General features: G+C 37.0%; 1 protein-coding gene across 9 annotated transcripts in view; it reads right to left on the reverse strand.

The window, feature by feature from the left end:
- Positions 1-27,432, reverse strand: part of UTRN (utrophin) — a 374,126-nt gene that overhangs the window by 73,638 nt on the left and 273,056 nt on the right. For 7 of the 9 annotated variants that reach the window (XM_030500119.1, XM_030500120.1, XM_030500121.1 and 4 more), the window contains 4 exons: positions 14,717-14,846; positions 5,216-5,484; positions 2,986-3,132; positions 1,486-1,564 (listed from right to left, as the gene is read on the reverse strand). In XM_030500119.1, coding sequence (XP_030355979.1) covers positions 1,486-1,564; positions 2,986-3,132; positions 5,216-5,484; positions 14,717-14,846 — 625 coding nt within the window. Of the gene's footprint in view, positions 1-1,007; positions 1,225-1,485; positions 1,565-2,985; positions 3,133-3,517; positions 3,522-5,215; positions 5,485-14,716; positions 14,847-27,432 lie in introns of those variants that run through there. The other 2 variants (XM_032920200.1, XM_030500126.1) reach the window with 2 other exon arrangements.

Here is a 27,432-nt window from a genome sequence, read left to right on the forward strand (position 1 = left end):
AATGATCCAGGTCAAGACAAATAACACCAGCCAACCTTGCCTGAAAATCTTCCTTGTTTTTCATGTAGACTCTTTCACTGGCTTTCCCCCACGCCAATTGGTCACCTGAATATTTGCTTCGGTCCAGGTGAGGTGAACAGACTTAACAGTGGCACAGGAGTAAAGTCAGGAACTTCTCAAACCAACTAGTGTAGGGGAAATTGCATCTTCTCTATGTTACTTCCTAGTCTATTTTAATTACACACACTAGACTGACTACTCTCCCAAAAATTAATCTGGCATTTTCCAAGAACGCCAAAGGTACCAATCTATCTATATTCTTTTTAACAAATTATTACAGAGGTGTACTGTCAAGGTTACAAATTCAAGGTTGGAAGGGCTATAAAACCACGGTGGCGACACCACAATACTTCTAATGGGGTTTAGAAAAAAAAAAACAACAAAAAAACCAAACAAACAAAAAAAAACCCACCCCAAAAAAAATCACATACTTTTAAAGTTGTTTGTTTGGTCTGTCAATTAAAAAAAGAAAAGACAAAGTGGCTCCAGGAATCATTATTTAGCATAGCAGCTCTAATATTTTAAATACACTGCATCTTTTTTACCATGATGTTTACTGAAAATCCAGTCAATTTAAGAAGAGAATATGGTTATCATGTAACTCCAGAATAAATTGAGATTTATTTATTTTTTGAAATTACATCAGCTGTTTAGCTATACAGTGACATACGGCACTTGAGAATCTCTGGGACAGAGCTGCTTATTGTTATGCTCACTTCTCAACTCCTGCAATAAATTTGTCTTTATTATTGAAGCCCTCAGCCAAAACCAGAGACCTGATTGGGCTAATGCTTTGTATCATGAGCTCTGATGCTGGCAGGTAGGCTAGAACATCAGAAAGTCACAGATGTTATCGCAACCTATCTATCTGTAACAAGTCAAATGAGAACGAGGGAGCAAAAGCATCTGCTTTTGCCTTCTTAGTATATGGGAGATTGTAGGCTTACAATTTTCACTAGAAAATGATGAAAGGACGGGTCTTGAGGAATTGATGCAGGTTTGCTTTCTGCACCCCTTTATTTGAGGTTCAATCCAGATCCAGGCAGCTCTTCCTTTGTATGATCCCAGTGTGGAAGCAAAAGGAAACTGAGGAAAAGAGGTAGCAGGGGCTGAGAAGATGTGGTTATGAACACATAAAGATTCTGGAACAGCCAAATGTCAGACCTTGCAGCAAACAGAAGACAAAGAATAAAGTAACCAGGAGTGCAATAATAACTCAGCAAGATATTACAGTGAGAAGCACACCAGTGAAAATGTCAGTGGAGTTATGAAGATGAAACTCCCCTAGAAAAACAGGGAAGTAGATGATAACACGGTAGAGGAACTTCCTGTTTCTCAAGCCATAGGGAAATCTGGAGTAAAGAGCAGTTGGTGTTTGAGAAAGCTGTCATATCTCGCATGCATCTATTAAGTCAAAGAACTTACTGGAAAGAAAGTGCTGTGATGCAGGCCCAAAATCTCGGTGTGCCTCCTGTAACTGTTTAAGGCGATCCTCTACAGACATCTACACATAAACACAAACACACAAAATTCACATTGTATTTAGTTTGTAACACCAGAACCATGGTAATAAAAACACTTGTTTACATTAATTTTTAGCTATATAAATTTAGGTAGTCCGTGCGTCATAGCACTTACTTGACATCCAGCTACTCAAGGCTACTTTTTTTAATTTCATTGGCTCGATGAATGTCGTGTTCATATTCTTGCAGTGTTCTTGTTAGAGTACTGCAGATCAATAATGAATAATAGTAGGCTCATGGTGACTATAGCTGACTGTTATACCAACCTCATCTCCTACCAACCCTTCTGTTGTCCAAATTTCCATAGTCAGCAGGTCTCAGTTTGATTGTACTGATCTCACAGCTGCCTTTCCAGCATGAAACCATTTTGGAAGATACTGCTTCACTGGCTGACATGGTTCCCCCCTGGTTTATTAACTGAAACTGCACTAGTGCACCCAGCAGCAGTTTGGCTGCTTGGTTAACTCAGTTTGAGAGGACATACACACAAAAGAAAAAAAGAAGGAAAAAAATAAAAAGAAAACCACCACCATATTAGGAAAGAGAAGGTCTGATATGACACAATAGTTTTGCCTCTTAGGAGCAACTCATTCGGCCCAGAAACTGATGCTCAGGTTTTGAAAATTCTGTCCCGCTTCCCTCAGCTAGAGAGGTGACAGATCCTTCATCCTTACCCTAATTCTTTCAGACACTTAATATCACTTAGAAGCCAGGTAAAGAAATAAATAGCAGCTGACTCACAATAAGTATTTCCTACCAGAAAGAGAGTGACAAAGTGCAAAAATTGATTAATGAATTTTTAACTGATGCAAGAAACTTCATTAGATCATTCACTGAAACTGTGCATGAGTTTGAACAGTAATGAGGCATACTGATTTACCTTTCTCAGACCATTTAAGCACAATAATCATAACTAAGCAATATGAATCCTTCACACAGCATATTCTCTTCTGTTTTATAATGCTAAATGTGCTATTTCTCACATCTGGTTACAGCTTTACCAATACTTAAGTCACTTTAAGTGAAATTCCCTGCTGAAACTTAACACTCAAACCCAAAATAAAACAGCTTTCACACAAGCTGAAAACACAACAGAAATATGTACACCATTTCTCAGTGACAATGATTTATGTGATAAAAATACTGCTATAAGACATACAAAATACTATGCAGTAATAGTTCCCCCTAGTCTCCAGAGATTAATGCGGTCTCGTGAGTGAGTAAACTGCTGAGAAAGGAAAAGGTTTTGTCAAGCTACAGAAGGAAAGACAGCTCCCTATGTTGCTTTGGTACCACTAGAGTAACACCTTAAAGATAGAAATAATTGACAAATGGTAATCATGCATCTTTTTAAGAGAAGCATCCCTCCTCCCACACCTACTGCACACATTCAGAAGAATACCTGTAAAAGTTTCCACCGCATATTAAGATCATCCAGTTGACGAGACATCTTTAACGATGGATAAAGGTCAAGTGGAGACAGCTGACTGGACAAATCATTCACTGTCTTAACTTTCAAGTTGATGGGAGCAATTTCTTCTCTAAAAGCCTGAAAGAGTAAGAAGCATTTATTTATTCTCAACAGACACCTGAGCAGCACAAAAGCCACTGTAAGCAACATGGTGCTGACTTGCCCAACGTGGCAGCTTATGCTAAATAACTGTACACAACTCAGTTCTCTGGCAAAGAAAGTTCACTCACTTCAGTATTCTTATTAACTCCTTCACTCCTTCATATACATCTTTAGAGAAAAGAGTATATTTACTCAAATGCCCATATTCAAATTGTGCCCCAAAACAATTTAACTAGGTTTTTAGTGGTGCCATATCGTTTTAGAGCTTTTCTTTCCAAAAAGAAATATGCAATGCTCTAGCAGGCGCTTTAGCAGTCTAGAGTGTGTAAAGCGCTCTTAAGAAAAAAATGCGTTCAGTAACTATAGTTTTCCAGTATTAAGCAGCTGACAAAAATCAGTTTAAAGGCTATTATTGAATTAGCAAAGCATGAAGGAATGTATCTTCTAAGGAAAAGGAGTACAATGTTTTACCTGGTTACAGCTCTAGAGTAAAACTATTACAATGATTAAAAAGAAGAAAAAGGTTTATTGAATTTAATGAAACTAAATAAAGTATTAAGATAGAACTGATGCAAATTTTAGTTACAGTGGAAGATGTATCAAACGTCTTGCTTGCTGTGAGCAGTTAATTGTTCAATCCTATAAACGGCTTGATTAAACGTCATGAAACAAGCCAAAAACAACTGGAAAAAGATTTTCTTTGGACAATTCAATTATTTACCTCCCTTCAAAACCTTTATCATCCAGCTCAGGAACAGAAGGAACCTACTGGTAAGCAGAAGCTTCTGTTCCAGAAGCATTTGGTTTCTGGACAGCCCAGCAGGCCCCTATTACTTCAGCAGATGTTACAGTTTTTGCACAGCAATGAAAATCTAAAAGACTTTGCTTTACTCTTCTTTATAGAAAAAGCCATCAAGATATGACAAATCACTTCTTAACTTGAGAACAAAGAGCTATTCAGCATCAACATCTTATTGCTTGCTTTAGTATCTGGTCGCAGCCCACGGCCCTTCATTCTTTTAACTCCAGTGTCCCATGCTGAAGACATAGATGGTCAAGTAGATGACCCCAGGGTCCTCTAATGTTTTGCTATATTCATTCTTGAGCTTAAAAAGTGAAAAGTTGCATTTGTGAAACAGAAGCTTGGTGGTAACTGCTAAATTTGCCTGAAACAGCGATTTTCTCTACTTACATACGCATATCCACATGTTCTCCTGGAATCCCTGATATTCAGGCACTTCCCCAAGCACTATGGCTGTTTCCAGTCAGCCTTCCTGGACAATGTTAGTTATCAGACGGTATTCCTCCTTTGGGGAACTTTACATTACTGTGCCCCCACCCAAGCCATGCAGCTAAGCAGGGGACAACTACTAACCATCACAAGCAGCCATGCCTTGGGGTGCCAAGCCCTGCATGGGTGGCCTGGAACCCTGGCTGCAAGGCCTGGTATGCCCATGAGAATATGGTAATGTGTGTTCTTCACTTTGAAATAATCCTGAAGAGAAGCCAGATTCAAGTAAAGGCAAATATAAATTTTCACTCATACAAGCTAAAATAGACAATAGATGTGTGAAGTCTGTGAAAGTTAAGGAACAGAAATTAAAACCACGTGCATACTTCTGTATGACTGAAAAAGCTCCCAAAGTTTTATAAGAAGAAAGCTATACATGATGGCCAGACAGATCTAACAGCTCACCACTACAAAAAGGAGGGGAGCCTACTGCCAACTGCCAGAATAATAACTGGTTCAGCTCACTCATAATCCAGTGGCTGGGCAAAGCTCCAAGCACACTCATGACCTAACTATGGATTAGACAGTGTTTCTAGAAAGAAAATATTTAAATCCTAGAACACAATTTTTTTCATGTAATGAATGTTATATTCTGTACACTACTGCAGCTTGCTGATCACATGTGCTTATGCAATCACTTGAGCACTTTAAACTGTGCATGAGAATTTAAGTGTACAATGTGTATATAGCTAATGTGACTAGGGGTAGTAGAATGTAGGGGTCTGCTTCTCACACAGGCTAAATATTTCCCAGGAATTCCACACTTACTGTAGTTTTCTCAATGTGATCTGGTAATGAATCTATGAGCAAGTCTCCCACAGGTTTCCAGCCATTCCTCACATTTTCAGCTTCCTTCAAGTCAGCATCAAGGTCATCCATGGCACACTGCAGGTCTTTCAGTTTTTCTAATGCTTTGTCTACTTGTTTCTGCCAGATACTGGCACTGGCATTTAGGTTCTCCCATTTCTCTTTTACCTCTGATGACTGCTTACGCATAGCTTTGGCAATCCTCATAGCTTTCTCCTCAGGGGTCAACTCTGCAGAGCGGAAGAAAAGATACGCTGTTTATTTCTGCTCTATTTGTGTCTATTCAGTGTTCAGACAGTGCTCCTGAGGTACACACTCGAGACAGTAAGTCCAGCGTTAAATGATAATCTATTTCAGCAGGTACAAGGTAGAAGACAGTGTACCTTGCCATAGCTGAAATAAACTTCAATCACTCCTAATGACAAAATAAAGCTTGATCAGAAGTCAGGAAACTATTCATACATCCATGTATTATGATATCCGCAAAGCAAAGGCAGCTTACTGCTGGTTTGTCACTTCTGGAGGCACAGGGGGAGGAAACGGAAGATCACTCTTCTCTACTGGAAACTGCAATAGGGAATCAGGACACCATTTCGTGTGGAAAGAACAAGAAAAGTGCTTTGTTCCTGGATCACTTACCACCACCTTTCACTCTACCATCAGAATGTCTTGCACTAGCAAAAACCTAGGTGTACTGAGTACTATGTGGTGAGTGGTTCTGCAGCTCTACATCCATTTTTCTGTGTTAACACCAAAGTCCTAAAAGGCTGGTTTAAATAGGTTTAGCAAATCTAAAAATGTTTAGTGAACCTTTTGACTGAAAAAGAGCCAAGCTTATGGTGCACTCTTTCTAACAAACTTCAGGCTTATGTGTCTAAATCCCATGCAACCCAGCAACCATGGAAATCCCATTCATGTTAGCAAAGACAAAGTGGGCATACACACAACCTCAGGATGTAGTCGCAGAAGATTATACTAATTATTTCAGTGAATTGCTTATATTTAAACTCCCAGTCCCTGCAAGACTTAAAAAAAAAAAAAAAAAAAAAAAAAAAAAAAAAAATCATTAGAATACACTCAATTTGTTGCTGAGAAGGGCAGGCACATTTTTCCCAGATGTAAAAGTAACAGGGAGTTATTTAGATCAAAACCAGTTTCCGCCCACAAAGTCTACATATTTTTTAAAAATATTGGCCTATATTAGTCTTGATACATGTTCAACTACAAATACTAAAAGTGTATTCACAACACAATCAGATGCCATCTGAGGCGAAAAAAATACTCAAACAAACCAAAAACCAGCCAACTCACAACTAAGCTGCAATGCTTAACTAGATGTGAAGGGAGATAAATTCTATATGTAGCTCTGGGATATAGAGACATGGCAGTAACCCACGATTTGCAATACTGTCAGACCAGAATAAACATGAAAACCAAAGATATGCTGTGATAAAGTATACCTTGTCTCAGGAATTCCAGCAATTCGCAGTGGAATAAACTATATCATAGGACAACACAGTTCTGGTTTGATCTTTAGCCCAAGCTTTGCAACAGATTTTAGAAAAAGGAAAAGAAATAAAGCTTAAGTTCTAAGCAAAACCCCTTTCAGATAAAAACTGTTGTTTTAAACTAAAAACAACAGCTATAAGTTGCTTATGTAAAGATATCAAATAAATTGTTACTGGAAGTAATTTTGGAATTACACACCGTTAATAATATACCACTGATGAATGAATGAGAATCCACTACAGTCCCTACAAAGGGACCATGAGCAATCTAGACATCGCTAAACTGCAGCATGCAGGCAAACTGCAGCTGGTGGCAGAGATTGAGGTAGAGGTATCCTATGATATAGCTATAGGTTGAGGACAACCAGGCCTCAGGTGTAAAAGCTGCAAGACTTTAAGTGAGGATTAATGGAGCACCTAGCATTGGAACACTTTACAAAAGGAAAGGGAATACTGAGCTTCATTGAAAAGCAAAAGTAAATTGCAGACCCAGTGGAGAAAGCCTCCTTTGTTGGCATCTTGTTGGCATGTGAATACAGGAGACATTATATCCAGAAACTGAAGTAAGTTACATATATGCAAAGCTGCAACCTGCCATTTTTATCCAACATCATGTGCTTGCATCATCCTTTACCTATAACCAGAGACACAAGGGCTTAACAGTTCTAAACTAGATTATTAGCAGGTCATTTAAAACAACCAGTCACTTGATCATCTTTGTCACTTGACAAGGAACATACTGAAACCTTTAGTAAGAGCTGAAAATCTTGCAAAACTTTTTGGTTGTCTATAAAGCTACTGACACAACAGACTCAATGAGTGCTTCTTGCTCCAGTAGAAGCATTAAGAAAAAAAGTGGCTGTAGCAATGAATAGGAATAGAAGAGGGGAACAACAGCCTGACTTTATTTGTCTGGCCAGTTAAAACAAGGCAGCTTTATTCATGACAGGCTGGTCACATATTTTGAGAAAGAAAAAGATTCGAGATTGACAGGGGTGATAAAAGTATCCCAACAGAACTGGAACCCAAAACATTTGTCAAATCCGTGTCATTGTAAAGGGTACATGCCACATATTTTATTTGAAAAATATTAATTCACTGTGAAACTGCTTTATTTTGCAAAAGCCTTGGAAGTGCTTGTAAATGTGCCCTAAAAAGACATTTACTAGGGAAATAGAGCTAAGCACACATTTTTATGAGCTATAATACCACTCAGCATCTATTAATTTCAGAGAGAAATACATCTGGTATAACCTTCATGTTTTCCATCACGACAACCCAACTTATTAATGCGCAACACATCACTTTTTTTCCAAGCAGATAACACATTCTCCAAGACACTGGCTGCATAGCACAAAATTGTAAACGTCAAAAAATAACAGTGAGAATTTTCTTCTATAAGTTTGGAACTTGTTTCATCAGTCTGTCATTACACACAGTGGCAGATAGTGTGAAAAAACGCTATACAATGGTTGTTGCTTTTCTGTTCCCACTTAATATAAAGTCTTCTCAAAGATCAGCTTTTCTTATATTCCCCCCTCTTTCTTTTTTCTTTCCTTTTTTTTTTTTTAATGGTACTTATTACATTATCTCCACTTCAGCAGCTGCTCAAAAAGTAAGAAAAGACTGTATTCACTAGACCATCTGTTTACCAGAGAGGAAAGATATTAACTGACCTTGCAGTCAGGGAGAAAGAGCAGAAAAACAGTATGCTTCCGTCGTGGGCAAAACTTGATTTTAATAAGCTTTTTTTTTTTTTGTCACAAACGAAATAATGAAAACACCAAAAGCTTTTCTGTGTCTCTAGCAGAGACAGAGTGCCATGGAAGGGAAACTTTCAAGCCTGAACTTTACAGCACATAGCTTCCTCACAAGCTTATGTACTTGAAGAATACTTACCCAGGAAAGTTATCAATAAAGAAAATTCTCCTTGCGTTAAGAAATTATTTTCGATCTCATACTATTTCTGGCTCTAGCAGATTTGATTCTAAGCAACTGTGCTTGATCTTCATTATGTGGACTTCAACTAGTGATCTCTCTCCATCTTGCCAAAATTGCATTAATTTCCTTTCACTTTTGCTATATTCTTAACAAAATATACTAGAACTGGTCCTGATTTCATGCCTCCTCCCTCTCCCATTATGTTAAACGTTGTGTCTTCTGTGGCTCGGTCAAGCTTTGCAGCAAAAAAACAATGGGTGACACAGCACTGTAATCATTATGAAAACTTTCAGATCATTTGAACAGACACAATGGCACCCTGTCAAACTCCTAAGCAGAAGAACCAAAAGCAGTACTATCATTGAATGAAGTCTTTAGTATCACTCCAGCAAAAGCATTCTCTGGATTTCTAACAATCTGGATGGAAAACTTAGTTCTGATGAGATGGGAGTAGGAAGCTTAAAGAATAAGCAGCTACTGGTTAATGTGGAAATGTAGCAATTAGCCAGAATCCAAGAACCCAACCATGCAAGCATAATACAGCATGTCACCTTCTTCTCCTATTCAAATATCTATTGCGTATGTAGTCAAAACAAAGAAAAAGCACAGTCATTTTCATCTTTATCCATTCAGGTTTTCTTCTATCAAACCTGAACGTTCTTCAAACTACAGAAATATAATTAAATAAAGAGTGAATGAGAAAAGTCTCTGCAGGATAAAAGACAAATCACCTTTAGTCTGCAGAAGAAAGAATCATGAAAGCATAGAAAATGAAAGCTGTTAACCTCATGTATGATGGGTATGATGGGCCCGGAGTATGGGCTCCAGATAAAGACAAATGAGAACAATGCTAGCAAATATACATATCCTTCAATAATGGTTGTTGATTTCCCAGTGGATGCTGGATGGGAAGACATAGAAGGATGAAACAAAGACAAAATAGCTTCAAGTTGAAAGAGATAATTAAGTTGTCCCATAGCATCTATCTCCAGAAAACACAAAAAGATTACAGCAATCCTGAGAATCATGCATTTATCCAACATAGCCAGTGTAATTTGTCAATATAATCAAAATACATTGAATACTTCTCACTAAAATCAAGCCACCATTTTGTAATAAATGGTGTGATCCAACATGAGTTCACAATACATAGTGGGCATAGTGGAAGCCCAACCAACATTTGTGTTACTCCAGATACATAAACTAGGTATAAATTCAGTTTTAGGCTGCTCCTGCCACAAAACCAGAAAAATCCAAATACAACAGTACTGTTACAGCATTACCAAGCTACTATGTCTTCTTCCAATTCCTGTTGAAGAGAGTACTAGCAGAAAGAAGGCTATCACCACTGTATCCCAGTTACTATAGAAAAGCAAGGAATTAACCCTATGTTTCCAAAGCACTGTAACTACAGATTGTGACAAGCCTTTTATTTCTTCCAAAGATCAATAAAGATTTTTTCCTGGCACAGCAGGTAGCTGTAGCTACCTGGCAGGTAGCTCTTCAGCAAGGCTGTAGGAGACAGATATACATCCCCTAACAGCATTTCAGAACAAAACAAAGGCATCTATTTTATTCCAAAATAATACAAAACCAGAAAATACAGTCAGGCAGCACAAAAGATAGGGCTCCCTGGCTTGATGGCATCCTATAACAACAACACAGGTCTTTGAAATATCCGTGTTCTGAAATTTTTTGAACCTTCTAAGCAAGTGTCCTCAGCATGTTTCCTCCTCTATACATTTTTTTTTTAATATTCTGCAGTTTCCAATTTGCTTTCTTGAGGCTCATTTACAGTGTTTCAGAACTATGTTCGCTCTAGAGTATAAGAAAGGAATTTTCTTTCAAGCAATGTCCTAACCTTTCACATCCATCAGTCATCTGCACTGCTAGTAGCATAACTGAAAATCCTCTTGCAGACAAATCTTTACTGGTTTCTGGAGTCTTTAAAACAAGGCAACAGTTAAACTTCAAGAACATGGTTTCTACCTGGGCAGCATCCTAGTACTTCAGCTAAAACTGGACTATATAACAGAGCATACAGATCAAGAATTAATATAACTTTGCTTATAACCTGAAGTCCTCATGGCTTAAAAAAATCAAACAAAACCAAAACGATAATAAAATTGATCACTATGGCCTCAGGCCATCCTGTTTCCAATACTCAGCTGTTAAAAATTCAGCTCAGATGCATAGCAGAGAAAAAAAACTATCCCAGTTGTGTGTAATAGCTAGTTTTACACAATAGCTGGTGGACAAGCACAAGTGTTTGAAAATAGAAATATTGACTACTATATACATTAGAAAACAGTAAATTGCCTATTTCCAGTTTGATCTCCCTTGCTAAGAGGAAAAATTATGGCAGAGAATTTACCTGAACTTGCTCAGTGGTGGCAAACAAAGAAGTTCGACTTTCATTTGTGTCAGAAAGAGGTGAATATGTTGCGTGTCTACAAGCTTATAGTAAGTATATGCATGTAATTCATTGATATCTACTAATATATTTCTCCTATAATACAGATGTTATTTATGGGGCTTCCTACACTTTCAATTAAAAGGAGAGAACAGATGGCAAATGCTTAATGTTAAATGATGTGTTTACCACAACAGCCTTTGCTACCAAATAGCAGTTTTCAAAGCTAGGAAACTAGAAGCTACTGAAGTACTTCGACAATACTGCAGATTCCTGGAAACAGTCACTATTGCAGTGAGAATCAGTGTGGTGACCTATAGTAATATGCTAAGATGTTAGTTTATGTTATCTTCTAAAAAAAGTATCCCTCATTGCAGCAGTGGAATTTTAAGGACAGAATTTCAGCAAAGCTGTATCATCAGTCTGTAGGACCCTGGAGACAGAAAATATTATTTCTGCTTTCCTTTATGTTTCCCATGACCTGTAACCTTACCAGCAGTATAAGGATCTAAGAAGCCAACTGTAACTATGCCATAGAGAATTACAATTAAAATTTTTAAACCTAAATTTTCAGACCTAAATTTTCGCCTATACCATAGACATGTGACAACAAAGCTAAAAATGTAAGCATTTCCAATTTCTTTATCCTGTCCATCTATAAAATTCAGCAGCTGGCCTGATGGTTTACCAAACAGCTCCACTCAGATGCTGAAGCAGCTCACAGGCAAGAAGAATGCGAAGCTTGCTTTTTCATTTTTCTCCCCATGGAAACACGGCAAAACAAAATCAGAAGAAAAGACAGATGGGAGATAAGATTAACTTAGAAGGACATTTCCTGAAAGGTGAAGAACTGTGTTTGAATGTGGCAGTTACTATAGGGTACAGTAGAAGGACAACACAGGAAGCATAAAGCCAAGATGGGAAGAAAAAAAACAAGGCTTTCTCATAACCTGATTTTACATCCTTGTGATATATTTGAAATTAGTGAGAACATTATAGACAATAATGGGTTATCATAAGGCATCTTATAACAAATATTCTCTCTGGACAGAACAATGAATGTATGTATGCACAGCTGTTGATGAGTCAAGCTCAAAACTGATTCTAATCAGTTTTCTCCTAAATCTCTCTCATTCCTTGTCCTTGCAACAATGTAAGGGGAGGAAAAAAAAAAAATAAAATAAAAAAAATAGTGGATGGTGAGAGATAGGTTGAAGAAAATAGAAAAAAAATTTACAACTTTACCCTCTTTAGATTAGAAAACCCTCTCTCCTAAACACCCCTGACATTACACAGGGTAAGAACTAACCTCAAGAAACTATGATTTTTCCAATTACTGTGATTATGATTTAAAAGAAAAAGGTTTTGTTACTTGTTGATAGAAGCAGCGAAACCCATGTTCAAATCATGACCATACAGTGCTGTGTACCGCTGCGTGCTGTGCACACGGTGTCTGTGAGGGGCTGCTGGGGCTGGCCAGCTCCAGCTGACCCACCACGGGGCACAGCTGAGGCCCTCAGCCATGATGGTGGCACTTCAGGGAATGTATTTAGGATACAGCAGAAAATACCAGAGAGAGAGGAGGAGGGAACAAAAAGGGGAAAGAGCAGAGGGAACACCAAGGTCTGAGGAGAAGCAACAGCAGCTCCATGGCAGATACTTTCCATGAAGAGCCCAGGCTGGGAGAGAAGAGAGACGTGAGGAGAAAGGAGAAGCAGAGAGAAACTGCTAGGCTGCCTGTAGACCCACCACCTTCCCACACCACTTGCTGCCCTGTTGAAGAGGCTGAGCAACACCTGTCTTCATAACAAAGAGGGAAAGAGAGGAGACAGGAATGAAGGAGTCAATTTGAGCCTGGGAAAGAGGGGAGGAAAGCTGTGGTTTTCACGTTTTCTTCTTGTTTCTCACAATTAAACCAGTAATTAAATATTTATTTTAAATGTCAATAAATAGCTTATTTTGCCAAACTAAATCTGTTTGGCCCATAACGGTAGTTTGTAATGGATCTACATTTGTCCCCATCTTGGCCCATGAGCTTTCTCACTGTTTTCTTCCTATCTTCTGCCTCCATCCCACTGAGGAAGTGAGTGAATGGATGGGTGGGAGTTTGGCTGGTAGCCCAGACTAACCCACACACCACGTGCTCAAAATGAGAAAGTCTATGGAACTACTGAGTGTGAGCAAGTAAGAGGAAAATAAGTTCAATGCACATCTATGAAGCTTCCCAGTCTGAACATATTTGATCGTTTTTCAAATATGATGACTAGACAAGAGACACTCATACATCACTTAAAGACCATCTGCCTGGCCGTTATTGTTATGCACTTTAGCATGGTCATCAAATTCCCTGCTATTTTGTTATCACTGCCATCTGTATAACTAATAATAATACTACAACAATAACAACACTACAACAATAACAACAATACTACAATAGATTGCAAACCAAGAATTTATGATGCAGCTCATTTTCTGAAGTCTGCTTTTGCACTTTCAGTCAACACTGACTCAATCATTGATATCAACCCCTGCCAGAAAATTAACATTTTACACTGGTAAAATTTTGTGCATTGGCATAATTTGTGTTGGGTTGTTCTATGGCTTTTCAGAGGAGAATCTGTGATGTCAGACTTTTGTGTGAAAAAATTAGCAAATATAAAACAAGCATTTCTTATTTTTCAACTGCAAGGTTGCTTGTGATTTAGACCAAAACATTAGAAATGCAATGTATCAAATAAGTCTGACAGTAAAGACAAACTGTGTTTTCGGGAGTCAGGAGTTCAAAAAGGAAGTAGTAAGATACATTACAGCAGCTAAGGTACAAGAATTAATCACAGGGAAAAATGATTCATTTGCTTTAATCAGCAGCTATTCAAATTTTATCTACAAAGTTGAATTAGGGAATATGAAACCGCATTTGCACGGAAGTAATAGAAAGTACAGATGCAGGAAAGATCAGTACTTTCCATTGAACAAACTTTAAAAGTTTGCTATGGAGATGCATAGGAAGATGTATGGGGGAAAAAAAAACCCAACAAAACCTCCTGATACAAGCAGCTACGCTGTAATTTTGTAAATTACAGAGAACAGTAAATTATTCACATCTTACAGCAACTGATATAAACTGATTACTACCTTTACCAAGAACAATTCTTACATAATTAAGATTTTATAATGTTGTAGCTTATATCAGAAACATAATTCTAGGACTTAATTACACAGATATTTGGTATATTTTTCTATTTTTTGGTTATGGGGGTGGGGGAAAAATATGTATTCATATGTGCATCCTTCAACTACTATTCTGGCTACACTTAACGTGCATATGTTACCCTGTTAAGAAAAAGGAAAAGACAGAACCAATTGCTTTAGTGTTTTGAATCAAAAATTGGAAAAGGAAATTCAGATTTTTCTACTTCTTCCATTAAAATGCGAGTACTTATAAAGCAGAGTATATGTTTTGAGGCTAAATCATTGAAATAAAACCAATCGAGATGTGATTTGAAACATTCTGAAGTCTAACCAAGTAATCAGGATATCAGATATGTACTAGAGACATTAAGTCCTTTTTCTTGACCATTCCCAAAAGTATTTTCTGACCTGTTCTGGAATGCAAGCTCCTTCTTGGTTCCTCAGGCCCCTCGATTGGTTGATCAGCAAGGAAAACTCGTGCCTGGTCCACAGCATTGAGAACGGTTTGCTCTTTATCCTTCAGTTCACGCCTCAGTGCCTTTTGGGAAGGAAAAGAAGAATGCCATTTGTAACTTGATCTTGTAAACAACAGATAGGATACCATTTTCTCTGTTTTCACCTCTCTGAGCAGACCTGTCTAGTGAATGAGTAATAGCCAACATGTCATTTAGAATGCAATAGATGAAAGGTAAATTTCACAAAACAGAAATGGCAAGAAATTAAGGCTAGAAGGGTAATTTTTGTAGAATTGAATTGAAGAACTGAACACAAGAAAGATAGGTTTCAAAATCACATAACAGAAACTGAAACTACTACATTTAACCTCTAAAAAAAAAGAAAAAATTAAAATTAAAGGTTTTATTGCTATGAACAGGACTGCTAATATATAGTAGATTACTACAACACACTTTTTTCTTTCTTGGTAGTTGGAATAATATAAAATTGCATCTACTGAAACTTTAGAAGATAATTTTACAACTGCAAAAAACAACTGCAAAAGTACTTTACGTTCCTTAGAAAATGCTTCCTCCTATTCGTGTGTTCTATTTATTAACATTTTTAAAACTTAGAAGATATGTAACCAGAACTTTTATGATGATAATACGTTACAAAAAAAAAAAAAAAAAAATTCCTTCAAATTAGCCAAAAGTATTTTGAGCCTTACTATGCAGAAACAATTGAGCTTTATATATATATAAATAATTTAAATTTTTATATATATATATAAAAATTCTTTAAGTTTTTTTATGCTATTTGAAATTTTGAAATTAATTTCAGGGTTTTTTTTCTCAAGCAATTTTGACTTTTTTTTAAAGGGTTAAGTGTAACCACCCTTTTTTTCAAAAAAACTCCCATACATAGGTAGTAGGCTGTAATGTTTCCTATAGACCATTTTCTTCCATTAATTTTTTTTAAGTATAAATCTGTCCCACTTTGAAGGAAGCTGTTTTGCGTCTTTACTTTGTATTATTTTCTACCAAAAGAAACACAAAGAAAGGTACTTTAAATATTATTAGAATTATATGTTTAATTTTTCTAATATATTTTTTTAGCTCTTATTACAAAATCGAGGCTTATTTTGCTAGCACAATCTGCTCAGGCCCCATTCCAGCTCAAGAAAAGCAGTTAGTGTTCACAACATTATATAACAGAATGAGTGCTTTCCACTACAGAAAACTGCGAAAAAGTTACTATGAATGTCTCACAAATGCTACCTTATCCCTCTCGTCAGTAAATCTCTTACTGTCACAAACACAAAAACCACCTACCTCTTGACTCCAGCTTAGCAGGAAACAAGATGTTATCCCCCCTACACCTTCTCCCCCACTTTATTCCTTTATCCTCCTTATCTTCCCAAATCCTTCCATTCCTTCTCACTCTACTTCTGCTCCGAATTAACTAAAAAAACCAAACCCAACATAAACTACTCACTGAAAATATGCTAACCTCCATTACATTTAGGAACTTGCATTATAAAGTCCTATCTTCAGTAACCACTGCTTTTCTACAAAAAAACCTCTTCAGAGCAGCATTGTCTCTGCATGCTTTTACATAGCAATAACAAAAATAAGACAACTAAGCCCTATTCTTTGTAGGATTCAGTATATACTATGTTTAATAAGAAACAAAAAATGCAATTTAAAACCAAGCCCTACTTTTTAAAAACTTTTTTTTTTTTTTTTACGGAAACTGGAGCATTGTAAAAGCAACATTCCTGAAGAATCCCTTCAAATCAGGCACAGTATGTATCAGCATTTTAATTTCACATAGCAAACGTCAGATTAAGACTTTTCAAAATCATTCATAATTTACAAATCAGGAAAACATTCTCTGTACAGGAATCTGTCTCAGGGCAGGAGGATGATAGGAAGCCATTATCACTACTGTGCAATTAAGGCTCAAAAATTACTCATTTAAAAAACCTTTGGTTAGTAAAGCCTGTTTGGATGTATCATTAAAATACAAGCAAAATCTTGAATTTCAAAGATGTTGCCAGAAACAGAGGGGATTGATTACTTTACTTCAGTGTGAAGTAGGAAATCTTTCTAGAATTACTTCTTTTTTCCCTTCTATGCAATTACCCAAATATTTCCAAAACACATAAGAAAAAGCTGTGTCACATTTGGAGAAAACTAGTAAGAAATTGAAATTATCTAGTGATGGATCTCTTTTGCTGTGCCTTCCTGTTTATCTTCACATAGTGTGTTCATCAGTTTCTCCTGATCACCCTCAATAAAACTTCAATTCAGTTTGACCTAAGAGACCTTGTATTTAATTCTCTACCGCCCCTGCCTCTAAATTTGTTCCAATTGAGCTTGACAACACAAAGATTTCTAAGACTTTGGCCCCTCATCAACTCTAAGTCATCCATGGCATTCTTTATTAATGTATCCTGACGAAATCTTTTAGAATGAAAGAAATCTTGCACATGAAATCATAACATTGAAATGATTTAGTAGTAAAGAAGAGTATTTTGAGCACACCATAGACTTCATACATTATGGTTTATATATTTTTATTCTTATGCCACAGATGCAAAAATAATTTTTGGAACGTCCACTCAGACTTGCATAACTTTATGCTTTGTTTCTTAGTAAAAATCAATATATTTCTCTGTCTCTTTCTGCCAGTAAAAAAGAAGAGCATTGAGAGTACACGATGTAAGAATAACCAAATATATCAATAATACTTTCCTGTCCTTCCAGGCAAACCTCTCTGCAACAGAACAAAAAAGAAACCTACTTATAAATCTAATCTTGAGCTCAAATATCATCTGTCTTGAGTGAACTGAAGATTTCATTGGAAAAAATCACATTTACAAGAACACTACAGAAGAAAAGTCATAAAAAGCCCAGCAAAGAACATAAAAGCTGCAATACTGAATTTGATTATCGTATTACAGATTTGTCTATAATAAGAAATGCAATCATGTACTTTGGTGTTTTATTTAGTTTTGCAATATACCTCCCCAATGCCACTCAGAACGGATGCACACCCTTTTTTGTCGTTAAGGACGAAAATCGTTAAAACATTTGTACAGCATTGAGCATAGCACATGTTTTGCTAAAGGGAGAATTCTTTCCTGTAGCCAGTTATACTTTTCAGGGAGAAAATTAGGAGAAAATTAAAACTAGAGTTTGGCATAGATTAACTAAATGATAAGTGATGGTATGGCAAAAGACTTGAGGGGCATCTCAAAACTTGTCACTGAAACTGTCCATTAATAAGGTAAACTCATGAATGCTAGTATTTATTTGAGCCTTGTTGGGCAGGCAGATGAGAACACAAAATGAAAATGTGAACACTGAGCACAAAGATAGACAATTATTTTTTCCCACATGATGCTAAGTTCAATGATATTTTAAAGCTATATTGGTCATACAAAAACAGGCTGTATATAACCTTGGCAGTAATTCATACCATCATATTTCATACTACAATTCTAAATTAGGCAATGGTTTAAAATACAAGCTTCACTTCCATCAGTAATCCCATAGGTGAGAGACTACCAAATGCAACATCTATGCTTCCAACAGTTCTGTACATTTGCAAATAAGCCAGGACATGGATTTTTAGATTCCTGGAGAAGCCAACACCAATTTTAGACATTCTTGATTCTTATAAAAGATGGGGGAAACCCTGGAAACCTAAAATCTGATGAACTGATGCAGTATCAACACAAACAGTTTTCAGAGCTGACCTTAAATAATACCAGCCAAGAATAATTAAAAAAATCCTTCTCTGAGACTTGAAAGAATTCTTCCACTGGTAGATGGACAGGGGCTCACAAAACTACACTCTTGAAATGTTTTATTCAGCATCACACAAAGCAACAACTACAAACAGCATCACAGCATTCATTTTGCAGTTATGAGGGACATCCTTCAAGTTAATTGACTATGGCAGAGTAACCCAGGGCCCCACTAACACAATCCTTCTCAGGGGAGAGAACGAAAAAGTGTTAGTTCCCTGATTTACAGCCATTAGCCAATTTCGATTTGTTCCTCTTTTAGTAACTGTGAAACATGTATTTTTCCCATTATAATTTTGGAAATTATATACCATTTATTCTGTTATACAAAGTTAATCTAATCATTTGTCCTCTCTTCAGTAGAGATGCTTATGATTTCTAATGTAAAAACTAACTTCTTACAAGCTAACATTTTTTAACTTAGCATCTGAATTTATAGACAAGGGATTTGCCTAAACCAAGGCCTTCCAAAATGTGTTGGGAATGCTTTGCAGCTAAAGCCTTTTTCACTCCTGAAAAATTAGAAAGCTGGAGAAACTTTTGCTATTCATGAATTATTTACACTGTTTAGCGTATCCTGTAAGCACCTATTTCCTTCAATTGCATCTTAAAATTACTTTCAGGCATAGTAAGTGGGCTTCCAAAATTATGCAATGTTGATTTACAGCCTTTTTTTTCTCTTCTGAATTGTATGGGCTTGTATAGAATAATTCAAGGAGCAGATCAGCTTAATAGTTCCAACAGATGAAGGCAAAGGTAATTTCAAAGAAAACACATGGGAATGTTTCTTAAAACCAGAACATATTTAAATCAGGTCTTATTACGCACTCTTTCAAGGAAAAAAAGATGCACATTATTGTAACTCATATCAGTTTATCACACTGTAGCTTTATGTGCCAACCAGCAGCTCCTGTAGCATTTAATTACTTAGTCATCTTTATTCTGCACCTGGTGCTTGAAAAGTTGTTACTTTTATACACTCAAATGAAATTTTAAAAATCATCTGCTGCATATAATAGAATGGGGAGAATAAGTTGGATGATTGAGAAAACTGGAAGAATGGAAAGAGGGATTTTTTATAAAGGTCAGAGATCAAGGTTGTGACAAAGTCTCCACTGGCTGTCTGCATCACTGAAGAATCAACTAGAAAGAAAATAAGTGTAGCACGTTTAAAAGATGCTTCTTCATGACAAACACTATTTAATACAACATATATACCTAAAATTTCAAATGTAAGTATTCTGGTCTCTGGACTCGTCTCTATGTGAAAGTCAGTTTTATAATGTATCTATCCCAGCTGATATAGAATATATTCAAATAAAGAGGAATATTTAATTTGAGATGGTGCATCTCACTATGCATTTACTTTCTATTGTCTCATACTTCATCTATGTGGCAAGAGAAATAATGAAGGAGAAAAACGGTGCCTAACATAATCATTAATACTTGGGGATACATAGAGATGCATGCAGCACATGGGACCCAATCATACATGTTCTGATGATCAGTGACAAACAGTGACCAACACCAGAATAAGGAAAGGAAGGCAAAGGTCAGAGTGGGAAAAAAAGAGGAAGCTGTTTGCCTCCTATATATAATAAATATATACTGAGTATTTCATAGAATCATCACAGAATTACAGAAAGGTTTGGGTTGGAAGGGACCTTAAGGATCATCTGGTTCCAACCTTCTGCCACAGGCAGGGACACCTTTCACTAGACCAGGTTGCTCAAAGCCCCCTCCAACCTGGCCTTGAACACTTCCAGAGGTGGGGCAGCCACAACTTCTCATGGCAACCAGTGGTCTCACCACCCTCAAATGGACACCTAGAAGTTCCCACACTTTTCCACCAAGGGTGGAGGGAGCTCAGATATGCCCCTGCATCCACATAAGTGAGGTTCATACAGCTACAGACCTGAAAGCTGGAAGATTAATTTTTTTCAAATAGAAGAATTTCAACAGAAGTTTTGGAGGTTTATTCCACATCACTTGCAAAAGACTTGTCAAAAAGGAACGAAGACAAGTGAGTGGCAAAAGCTGCATTTTTCTAAGTCGTCTTTCAATTTACCATTTACCACTGTTGCTGTAGTGGTAATAAAGACTGTCCAAATAGGGTGACAACTACGATGGTGTTCAACGTCAGAGTAGACCTGGAAGTCACATCCAAGGTAAATTCCCTTTTTGCCTACATGCAGAGGGAAATTAAACTGAAAGGAATATAGGAGCATAGATGTGGGCAAAAGAGAGAATTAGGCTATGTATATTGATAATCTTTTACCAGAGGCCAATAAATGTTAGCCTTCTTAAGACTTTCCCTTTGATTTATCAAAAAAGATGCCTCAGGCCAGAAACAGGGGTATTTCTTCACTGATACTCTTTGTCCCTTGATAATTTCCCTTCCCACTCTGGTCTATGGATGAATGCATGTGCTCATGGCTATTCACCAAAATATCACCCACCTCTGTATACACATTAACAGATATCCATTACATGAAATAAGGATCTATATCTAATTCTCAAAGTTTCACAGTACTACAGCCACAGAGAAAGAGGATGGAAAGTATGCTTTAGCACCAACTGATGAGACTTACAGACATGAAATATGAACTGTTACTAGCACCTTAAAAACTAATAAACTGGCAATCTCGAACTGTGTCTATGAATTTATATGATGATGCCTTAAGAAAGGTTAACTGACTTCCTTCTGAACTTGTTACAATAGCTCAGAAACAGTAAGGCCATTTTCTTCTAACAACATTTTAAAATCAGAAAGGGACATTTAGAAGTCTGTTTGGAAAGTTTTCACTCACCATAACCTTTCAGAGACTTTGAAAGGACTCTTTTGTCCACCAGAAAAGAATCCAATACTACATTGTAATGGCAGAGGTAAGCCTAATTTTCATACAGATTTCATAAAAAAAGACATTAAGTTATTCTTGAATTAAAGAGTACAAGGTTACAGTTTTTCCTAAAATATAAAATGAAAATTGTTTTTCACACAGTTAATGATTTGCCAAGAACTTCTGTAGTCTTTTCTGAAGGAAGAACTGTTCTAAGTCCTGCAATCCCTAGAGATGCTACAGGATCTAAATCCAACTAGGGAAGAAGGGAGACACTGCTTAATTGAGCAAAGGTTACAAAAAAATCAGGCATAATGATGTTCATTAATGTCTTCCAACAATCTTATGTAACTGGATTTCATATTTCCTAGCCCACCAGAATGTGACTTTGGTATTTGTGTTTCTAGGTCAATGATAACCAAGCCTTGGTTTTCTTGAGAAGTTTGGAAGGCTCAACAGAGCACAGTCTTAGGCACTGGAAAGCATGGAATGCTTGTAACTTTTTATTTTTATTTTTTTAATATGATTTGGAACTAACTACATTGAAAAAAAACCCAACCAAACCCACACTGTAAAAAACCAAACCCACACTGTGCATTCCCGAGCAGTTGCCAAAGACACTATCTTCAAAACAAATTTTCTAAAAATATATGATTACTGCTCTTTACACAAAAGTTATCTGAAAAGACAGAGATCTCTGTGTGTTAACACAAATTCCCCACTGAATGAACTTCTGAAATCCCCAGAATTACAGCCGTTCTGGATTTCTCACAAAAGGTTAGTGGAACCCTGTTGTGATGGGTTTATTAAACATGTAGCACATATCCACTGAACTTGCTTTGTTGGGCCTTTTTTTCCTCCTTCAAGAAAGTAATTTTTCAATATTAAATTCTTACTTCACATTTTGCTGTACTAAGACAGAGCTCTATGTCTATGGCTAAGCTTTCTCTCTTATCAATGACAGTATTTACCAGGACTGTTAGAGAGCCCCCAGTCTGCAGGTTGTTTCATGTGCTCTAAGTTTTTATTGGGGAAAAAAAATAAATAAAAGTATCACATAAACAAACCGGAACAAAATCTGCTAGAATACAATGCTTTTTTTGCTCATCCAGACAGTTTCTAAGCTAATTGAGCATATTTTGGTCTAAACCCATTGTAATAAAACAGCTAAAAAAAGGCATGAGAATCATTACAGTTGATGGCTTGGATAAGACTATGCAAAAGTGACTGAAACAGTCTTGTTTTCTATTGCTTTGCACAGTGAAAAAAAATAAAACAAATCCAACCCAAACCAACAGTTTTTAATGGTGCTTCTAGGAAAAAATAAAAAAAATCTGCTTAACATACCTAATCAGAATTTAATATAAGGATTGATGCAGGTTGCACCCCAGAGATCAAAAATGCTTGAGTCAGAGTGTGGAGTCTAGCAGAGACAGAGAGGGAAGCACTTGAAGCTTTCCATTCTTCGGGTGATGGAAAAAGCTATTACACAACAGCAGTAATCAACCTGCTAGCAATGGAAGTAATTTTCAGATGCCAAACTGCCTGGAAATACACATTCAGTTTTACATCAAAGGACTACAATGCACTTTTGGTGAAGGAAAATTAATCCCACCAACCTTTACTATGGAAACATAACAGCCATCCTGAATCAACAACTTTGAAAGATGAGACTTTTGTTTTTAAAAATATCCTACTCTGAAGAAAGTCATAACTAGTTTTGCAGGGCTGAAAGAGAAATGAACATGCAACTTCTGTTTTGGATTTTTCTGGAAGAGTAAGATTACTATGTGAGAGTTGGGCTTGTTCAGCCTGGAGAAGAGGACGCTCTGGGGAGACCTTATAGCAGCCTTTCAGTACCCAAAGGGGGCCTGCAAGAAAGCTGGAGAGAGACTTTTTACAACTTCATGTAGGGATAGGGCAGGGAGGAATGGCTTTAAGCTATCAGAGGGTAGATTTAGATCAGATATTAGGAAAAAAATCTTTATTGTGAGGGTGGTGAGGCACTGGAACAGTTTGCCCAGAGTAGCTGTGGCTGCCTCATCTCTGGAAGCGTTCAAGGCCAGGTTGGATGGGGCTTTGAGTAACCTGGTCTAGTGGAAGGTGTCCCCGCCTGTGGCGGGGGAGTTGGAACTAGATGATCTTCAAGGTTTCTTTCAACCTAAACTATTCTATGATTACACAGTTTATACTAAAGGGATCAGTCAGCAACTTCTGATGTTAACACACATGCTTGTGTTTAACAATTATAGATCATCAAACCCTTCATTTTAGATGAGATCTAAGTAACAGCACTTCAAAAGTGAAATATCCTTGAACACTAGGCCAAGGTTCAAAACAAACTGGAGAAGAAAATGTCATCTACATATCATTTATGCAGTCCACAGGGTTTGGGGCTTTTTTGTAAGATACACACATACATACAGCTGTAAAAAAATTCACTGTGCCCCAGTGCATCATAGAACAGTAATATGCTCAATGAAACCTGGTTTCATTGAGTCCTCAAGTTACCACTCTGCAAACATATTTGAGGCCAGGCAGCCAGCAAGTTCTCTGCATCACTTATGAAAGATCAGGTTATGTAGTACTGATGTGCTACTCACTTCAGGAAAGGCACATCTAAGCACCAACCCACAGATAAGTAAAACTGAACAGCAACTTGAAACTTCCAATCTTCTTGATTTCATTACTGGTTTTAGAAATATTACTGATGAGATGTATTCCTGTAACAACACAAAAAACTTAAAAATGAACAGTTTAACAAAGAAAGTTGATCCTTTCAGGCATTCAGGTACTCCTTTGTCATTGACTAATATCAGCAGACTAGAAAGATGACAGCTTGCAATGTAGCAAACACCTCACAATTATTTTGTAAGTAATATATTTTTACAGCTAGTTGAAAGGACAGAACCAGATCTAGAGCAAAATCAATTTATACCACCTCTCCTGTCTCAATCACCTCTCCTGTCCTTGAGCAGGACATAGAGACTACTATAATAAGGCCTCTTCATTACAAGTGACTAGACGGCAAAAGCGATTTAAAAATCTGACATGAGATGCAATGTCTTTAAAAAGCTCAACTTTCTAATAACTATTAGACTTTTAACATTAGTGTATGATCCATAAAGTCTGGACTACACTTAAAAAAACCCAAATCCAAAACGTAAACCAAAGTCAACCAAATGGAAAGCGGTATATGCAGGAGATCCCAACAGTTTCCTCATTCCTCCATCTTTGAAGCAGGAAAATTTGTTGTCTTTCATTACTTTCACCTTTTTTTTTTTTAATTATAAAAACAACCTTATAGTATCTGTGAGCTGCATCAAATACTTCTTTTAATTAAAATGTTGTCTTAAAGGAAAAAAAAAAGGTTCACCAACCATGATGCTTTAGATATATATGCCAAAAGAAATAATGAGAGACCTTCTGCCATTTTATGTGGAACATGTGAAAACCAAATATCATTCCTATTGGTACAAAGGATTTGTTTAATGTTTAATATTGGCAGCATATACAAACTGAAGGCATCTTGCTATATAGGGGGAAACAAAAGCAAGTTGATGGTATCTGTGGAATTAGCATGAAAATGAACTGTCAGTAATTTTTAAGACAATTTTCCATTCTATAAGTATATGGAATTAGAATAAAATTCACTGTCTCCGCAACTCTGAAAAAAACCCAACACAGCACGGATTTTCATGGAGAACCCAGCTTCAAATTCTTGAAGACACAGTCTCTAAGAATCCTGTAATCCAACAGAAGTATAGTGGGCATTCATATACATCTCTGATTGACAGAAGGTGGGAAGAGAAGTAATCCTCTCTACTTGCTCCATTTTCTTTTGCCTGTACCCCCAACTTCTGCTACTGGCTCCTGTCAGAAACAGGACAACAGCTTATACAAAACATAAGGACAAACCAGAACCTTTATTCTAACATGTACAAGAACTGGTGTCCATACAAAGGGGACTGACATTAAGAAATCAGCAAAGATGCAATGCCAATTCAAACTCTCTGCCAAAACCCCCCCCAAACAACCCCAAAGGGAAACCATCACTGCACAATGCCAAATAAAGCACTGCAGTGAGTCTATTTCAAAGGCATTTAAAAAGATTATAGTCCCTAAAAATCAACATTCATGACAAAGCAATATATCATCAAAATAAGGATCCTTCCATTTCAGATGAAAGTGTTTTGTAGAGCTGTCTACAGAACAGAAGCTACATTTCTTCCACAGTCTTCATCAAAGTTTTACCTTCCTTGAAGAAGCAAAGGAAATTTGTGTCCTCAGTGCTAACTCTAATTAGCTTCAAACTGTGAAACTGTGCAGTACATAGCACATAACGGTATAGCCTTGTACAAGTTTTACTACTCAGTTACATAAACCCCAGCAAATGAGGTTATACTGGAAACAGTGTCAAATTCACATCTCTTCTTCATGGCTAGCAACTGGTATAACTTCTGCTTTTTATATCAGAAAATACTCACAGGGAAAGGGGTGGGTGGGGGGTGTAAAGAACAAAAAATCCCAGTATTTTTCTATGCATCCTAACATGCAATGCTTCCAGCCTGACACAAGACACACAAAACAGCTGCTGCATATTAAATGGCTTATTATGTAATTTAGCAAGAGCACACAAATATTTTATTTGAATTAGTAACCACATATATCTGCAGTGTCTTGCACTATTTCCCTGTGCCATGCAATAGTAACCATCTCCCTTTTCAGTGTAAGAGAGAGAAACTCGTCTGTCTTTGCTTGCCAGAAACACACAGACGTGGATTTGTTTAGCCTTTATTATTACTGAGCACTGATGAACTGTAAGCATTAACAGGCCATAAGATTCTTGCTTCAAACTGAGATGATACTATCATTAACAAGTTGGATACTATATTGTTGTTGTTAAGAGTAGTTAAACTCTGGTCACCTTTTGCTTATTTTGGGTGATTAAAATTTCCTCTACATTTCTTCAAACGACATCAATGGGACAAGTCTGATATGTCTGATCTCACAAGCTACTTTACTATTAAATGGTACCTACCACATCACTACAGAGGTCTTGAGAAAGATTTTCAGTAATTGCAGTTCAAACTCCAGACACTCAAGAGCAGCTTTACAGTATGCAGCACTATGAATATTCGTTGAATATTCGTTCAATATATGAATATGGGCATTTGTGAGCATGCCCACATCTCTCATATATAGACAGGATTCCAGTAACGTCAGCCTCCGTAGTGCAAGGGTACTTCAGGGTCCTCACTGTTAAATTGCTATCATCAAACAAAATGGGTTGTACTACATGACATCACCTATGAATTACAAATAATCAGAAAAGTGAGATCACTGCAAAAAGACTCAGAGGAGTATCGCCTGTCTGACAGTTGTGTAAGGGCAGGAATATTCCCCCTGCAGGAGGAAGCGCAGGCACCAGAGCCTGGCTGAATACTAAAGCAGCAAAGTGCAAGAGACCAGTTGCAATTTGAGACTGCCTCTAGTGTTCCTCTTCTGGTTTCTGGATTCAGTTGTGTATGTATCCATGTATGCAGACATGAGAGGGGGCTGGAAATCATTTCAGAATCCTGTCAAAGCTTATTACTCCTCTTAGAAACAGTCACTTTGGTTTCTCTTTAGAAGCAAATGGTCTAGAAAGACAACTGAATAATCACTGAACAGTCAACAATCTGTCCTCTACTGATGGATTCTTCCTGTGCAGTAGAGGAGCAGCTATGCTGGCTCAGAACAAAGGTCCTGTGTCACCACGACCAGCCACAGAAGTCATGTCAACCAAATGATGCTCAAAGTAGAGAAAAAAAGGGCTTAAAATTACCAGAGCTCAACCCAGAATTTTTTTTCCCCTGTCAAACTTGCACCATGATCTGTTTTGGTTATTTTACATTATCAAGGTCTACGTCTCCTTCCCTTGTCTCTTTTTGCTCTACACTTTTCTACTGTGGCTCACCGTTTTCAAATCTAAACTGACACTCTTTGTAAAACTTATACCATATAGCTGGTTACTGTGCTATGACAGATTA

This window comes from Strigops habroptila, chromosome 10 (assembly GCF_004027225.2).
Source record: "Strigops habroptila isolate Jane chromosome 10, bStrHab1.2.pri, whole genome shotgun sequence".
In the NCBI taxonomy this organism is placed as follows: Eukaryota; Metazoa; Chordata; class Aves; order Psittaciformes; family Psittacidae; genus Strigops; species Strigops habroptila.